General features: G+C 37.8%; 1 protein-coding gene across 1 annotated transcript in view; it reads right to left on the minus strand.

Annotated features, from left to right (window-relative positions):
• Window positions 1–5,743, minus strand: part of CFAP99 (cilia and flagella associated protein 99) — a gene marked incomplete at both ends in the record, with an annotated part of 61,246 nt that extends 55,503 nt beyond the window's left edge. The window contains one exon of the mRNA XM_082315914.1: window positions 5,624–5,743. Coding sequence (XP_082172040.1) covers window positions 5,624–5,743 — 120 coding nt within the window. The remainder of the gene's footprint in view (window positions 1–5,623) is intronic.
• Window positions 5,744–6,000: the final 257 nt, after the last annotated feature.

Below are 6,000 nucleotides of genomic sequence, written 5' to 3' on the forward strand. Positions count from 1 at the left end.
AAGATTGTAAATAACTGAATTACAAGTCAAAGCGTAGTTTTCTTCCTGGAAGAAAATAAAGTCTGACCGTTCACTGAGAACAACAAATAGAAATTCTTTTTATGATGTAAAATTCACATGTTGCAAAAATAAAATGTACGGAGTTTAACACAGAATCACCTCTAGACTAATTTTGATCATTCTAATTAGAGGAAACCATGTTATTTATCTCCCACTATTCAAGAATTAAAAATCCTTACCATATTTCATTTGTATTTCTCTAAAAACAGGAGGCTAATAATCACTGAGTTTCCCTAACTCCACTTGTATATAGAAGCGTGAAGTAGGAGTTGGAAGATAGGAACTGAGACTGGAACATGTCTTTCTCTCTTGCTTCCTGAGTGGCTTTGTAGAGGTTACGTTCTCTCTTGACACCTTGGTTTTGAACACTATTGACTACCTGACACTGGCCAATTTATTTATACCTTTCCATCACACCAAAAGAAGATTCCATCTTTATACATACAGTAGTTCAGGCAGACCTGAACTACTGCCAAAGTAATGGTTTACCTCTCCTCTTTAAAATTCACATTCTATTCCTTTAGTACTAATTTTCTGATTCCCTATTTGTATCTTGAAATACTGAGTGGTTGCAAAGTGCCATAAGTGAAAAAGAAAAATGTATCCCAACGGTTATGGGATATGTTATCTGCTTGATCCACCTCAATTGCAAAAATGCAGGGAAAGATGGGTGCTTCCTCAAAGCAGTACACAGGGATTACATATGCGACCACCGTTACTGTAAATGGATTGTGTAAAGCTAAATGCCACATACAGCTAGAAAAAGATAACTCTTGATAGCAGTATCTAATGCCATCTTTTCTCTATAAATAAAGATGGCCAACTACTTATCTCATTTACACCAATACATGTACAGAGTAATGCTTCTGACTTTGGGCAGTCACTCGGGAAGCAGACTGTACACCCAAATGCTTTCCAAACAGATTTCTAGCTCAAAGCTTGAGAAAAGATTTCCTACAATGAGAGAATATGTTCAGATGGGAACAGTGATATTTAAACGAAAGTATAAACATGCATTAAGAAATAAAAATAATAATAATCAAGAGGTTGCTTCTGCTCCTGTTGAAGTTAACAGACACCTTCCCATGCTATTCAAGAGGAACAAGATGAGAAGGGCTCACATGGTCTGATGCAAGGAACTGATATTTGATAGAAAGTTGTCGAATATTCAGGTTTTTAACTAGATATTTGGAAATAGTAAGTAGTTGCAAACCAAATGCAGGGAAACAGCTAGGGATGTATTTTCAAAGTGGCACACAGGGGTCAAGCAGCGCCTTACAAATTTGGCCTTTTGGTTTTCTTATGAAAATCCATGGACATTTTGCCAAGTGAAAAATATCCATTTGCATGTGTTTTGTGTGAATTTATACTGTAGCAGTAAGCTTCCCTGAAGATTCTGTGTGCCCTTACCATGCCCAGTCCAAGGCAAGCGGAGCTTTTGCTACGACACAGGATGAGATGGGGACAAGCCATGCTGGGTCAGTCTAGGAGCTCAAACTGATAGAAGGGAGTCTGTCTTGCCTATCTTCTCTGGGACATCTGCCTCTTGTGGGCTTCCATTTCAAGAGAGAGAGACATTTCAGATTCAGTTTAGGTACAGTAGAGACTGGAACTGAATGTGCATGAACTGTGAAGTGAGCAGAACAAAACCAGAGGCGAGCAGGAGTTGCTGGACAGTGACAATAGCACTGGAATCAATAACTTGAAGAGATGGAACTGGGACAAGTTAAACGAAGAGACCCAGGAAAGTAAGTTTGAGGGTGAGTAAGAGAAAGGACAGGGATAGAAAGATGATAGAGGTTAGAACAGAACCCAGTTTATCTTTCTCTTCCATCTGCCCAAAATTTGGCTAGCAGAGTATTCCAAACCTCTACAGTACAGCCATTTCCCAACCATCGTGAACTGCCAAAACATAAAAATTTCTACACAGTCGTTATGGAAGAGCAAAATATACTATTATTATTTCACACAATCACCTATTTTGGGCTTTGTTTTAATTATTTATCTCACCTTACATGTAAGTAAAATTAGAGCATCTAGTGATTAAGAACGAAATCTTACTGAAGTGTTATTATGCAAATCTCTGGATTGTGTCACCTTCGTGGCAGCACAGTGAAACCAATGGAAATGTTGCATTGGATTTTGAGCAGAATATTCAACAAAGACTGACTCTATACTTAGTAAAAGATCTAATATGGAAATCTACCAGTTACTTTTTGCTATCATTTGCAAAGCAAGTTATTCACAGTGGCTGGTATATTTTCACCCTACGGCTTTGATCCTTTGGATTTTATGCCTCTTTCTTTTTTTTATATATTCATATTATAAATTCCTTCATTTATAACATATATTTGCTTGCCCACTTTCACTTGTTTTCTTGTGCCTCCCTTCTCCAGACATTTTTACTGCTTTAATTTGCAAGGATTCCCTCAAGAATGGTCTTATGCGCCTGGTAGATTGTTGACAGGGATATTTTGATCAAGACAGATTGTGCCTTCCAGACTCAGTCCCTTAGGACTAAATCCAACTTCCTTTCATAACATCTTCACATTTATCATATACACAAATAAGAACCCTAAACAACAGTCTAAAATGCTGGCCTCTCTCTGTGACATTTCCTTGTTGTTGTTGTCAGCTTAATTTCAATAACGCTAAAACAAAACTTCAGCGCTCTCGTGCGATTTCTTTCTCAGTTATTGGTACTATTGCCACCCTGCCTGTCAGTCAAGCCCATAACTTCAGAGGTCTTTTTTCACATAGACTACTCTCCAGGATATCATAACCAGTCTATGTGCACATCTTCACTCTTTTTGAACAGTAAGTTTCAACTAGTATTTACCTATTGCTTCATAGCTAAAAATCTAAGGTAGTATCTCAACATTTTCTATTTTATTGTAATAAACATCTCTTTCCTGGGTTTAACTAATCCAGTCTTTCTCTAGCAAATCAACTATCTGGAATGCTATTAAGATCGTTCTACTAGTCCATTGTTTTGACCCACTTACTCCACCTAGCATCTCACAGTTGAATCTGGCACGTAAAACGAAAGCTGCCTGTCTTTGCTATCAAGATGCTTCACAACTCAGTTCCATTCTGCCTGTTATTCTTTACTGATGTCATCCCCCATTTCTGATCAGCCACGGATGCCCATGTCCTTGTTTCATTTATTAGATTTCCAAACAAGTCATTTTATTTGCTTTTGATCAATGCCTACAAGCATTTATATTGCTCTTCAAAACTTACTTCATTCTGACAGAGATTTTGCTCTGCAAAGTGTCCTTTGCTATCTGCCCCTTGCAGTTCAGGTGAGAATGTGTGGCTGTCAGAGGTACTTATCTCCAGGATCGTGCACTTGACAATACTGGCATCCCTAGTGGCTCCCGCAGCCTGGCAGAGACACTACTGGGGTGCTGAACTCCCTTGAACATATTCTGGAATGAGCTGTACGTGCGGTCTTTTCATTTTGAGAGAAGTAATCTAGCCCAAGATTGTTGGTTTCACCAGGAATAACCACAAACAGGTGGACAACAAGCTAACAAGCATATGTTATGTAGGCCATCAACAGGTTATCAAAGAACTAAACAAGACACCTCAGGTATCATATTAGAAGGACATAAAGACTATAAAACACAAATACAATAAAAATATATAATATGAATGAAACATGCAGTGTTGATAGTGACTGGAGTCTGATTGTACTTTTAAGGGATGGAAAACTAATTAACCAATTAGAAAACTCTAATAGAATAGAGGATAGCAACTTGTAGAAAAGTCAAGTCTGATACACTGCATAGCTAAGTAAGTAAATAAATATAAAGAGAGCTGTGTCTTGCAATTATTTAGGTTTGTGCTCTTGGAATCTGGCCCTCCTGATTTTTGTCTGGTCAGTAGTACACAACACTAGGTTTGCTATTTGTCATGCTGCTAGCATGAGACATACAGGCTTGAATCTTGTCGGTGATTTAAAGTGATGGCGTTAATCAGGATACAAACTGGAAGAAGTTTCTGCATGGGTCAGTTAATATTGGCTAATTGGCAAGTGGCCAAACCTGGAAATCATGTATACAAAAATGCTACATAGGATGCTATGCCTATTATGAAATAGAAAAGAAAGAAGTGAAGTGAATTTTCCATGATGAATTACAATCACCCATTTGGTGCTGAAACAAAGCTGAATTTTATATAAACATAGATCTTACTTTTTACTTTCTTGGATAAATTCACAGCAAAAATATTATGAAGTAAGTGAACTGAAACTATCCCAGAGAAAGATTTCTGCCTTATCTTTGGCATCAGCTTATCCTCCCTGTTCTTCCCCTTTTGAAAGGGTTTATTATGAAACTTAAGATTCATGTTTCTCTAATGGAGTTACTGCTTCTTTGTCTTTGTATCACCTTTCCTGGGCTGAGAAGAGCAATGATCTGAATATTAATTCTTACAAGTATTTATTTTGGCAGCAGTGGCAGCTGAATTTACCTGCTCTCTGCCCAGTGAAAAATAATTGTTTTGAAACTGGATCAGTTCCCTGATGTAATTCAGCCTACAAATGCACAAAGAGTTATGCCAGTACTACAAGGCCGGAGGGCAGCAGCAGAAACTAGGAGCCTGAGTGGAAACTGTTTAAGAAAGCAAACGCCCAAGAAATGTGTATGGATCCACTGCCTCAGCCTCTGATTTTCATATCACACCTCCGTAGTTTTATATTCTTGTAGTCATTTGTGTTTATGCAAAATCAATGTAAAAGTCTATCTAACTGGAATAGAGCGTTTTAGACCTTATTGTCAGTAGTGGAAATGAGCACTTGAGCTACATGGCAGTGTGGAATCAGGGCTCTGACAATGTGGTTTGATAATACACGGCACGCACAGACAATAGCAGTCTAACCAATTACTGTCTTTGCTTAGTGATTTTCTAAAGCTGATTCAATCCAGTAGCTGCATCAGCACATGTCAGGGTGGCACTGAGGACAAAGAGATGGGAAGAGGTGACAGACTACAGTTAGGAAAGGATGGGGACTTCTTCAGCCAGTATAGCTACAGAGTGGCAAATCTTAGTCTGGTTACTTGTAGTATTAGATTAAAATCAGGTAGGTGATTTACTGTCACTTGCTTTTTATCCCACCATTCTGATGGTCATTTATGTCCTCAAAGCAATAATACCTGATCCTGTGAGTCAGCTTCTGAACTGCTTTCGTATATACAAAATGGGTGCTCCTGACAGAAACTTCCATTTGGAAAGAGGAAAGGAGATAGGAAACTACAAAACAGCTTAGTTGGGAGTGGAAGAGAAGCTTTTCCTATCATTGTCAGATCTGTTTTAGGGAGTTGTTTCTTTCCCCGTATTTTGTTGCTACCCAAGCAGTTATTCAACACCTCTGATCTTTACGTCCTTGTTTTCTGGTGATAACCATAAGAAATTTGGACTTTAGTCATAAATGAAAAATGTCACTGTAAGAAAAATCTATGAAAGTTACAACAACATGTTAGAAAACAGATATCTTCATGTTTAAAATCAGCTAGTAAAATACAGTAAGCTATGTAAGATGAATTGAAACTTAATATACCTGCAACATCTTAGCTGATTCATTCAAGAAATCCTCCACGCTCTGATTTTCAGGGTTAAATTTGTTAAGCTGTTGGACTATTACTGCAATATGTTTTCCATGGCTGACCATCTTCACCATGGAGAATCCTATAAATATAGTAAATCATTAATTTTTCATGCCTCCTTCAGTTGTAGCATAATGTATGTTGATAGGCTCATACAGAAGATATACTGCAGTAATGGAGAAGAGAACATTTAGGTCAAGCTTTCAAAATCACAGTTACTCAGAACAGCTAACAGGAGAAATGAGAATACAGTACAAACATCAATAAAATACGAGACATAATTACATATTTCTTATTCTGCAAATGTCTCAAAAGATCCTTCGGATGATAC

Source organism: Platalea leucorodia, assembly GCF_965183815.1.
Source record: "Platalea leucorodia genome assembly, chromosome: 6".
Lineage (NCBI taxonomy): Eukaryota > Metazoa > Chordata > Aves > Pelecaniformes > Threskiornithidae > Platalea > Platalea leucorodia.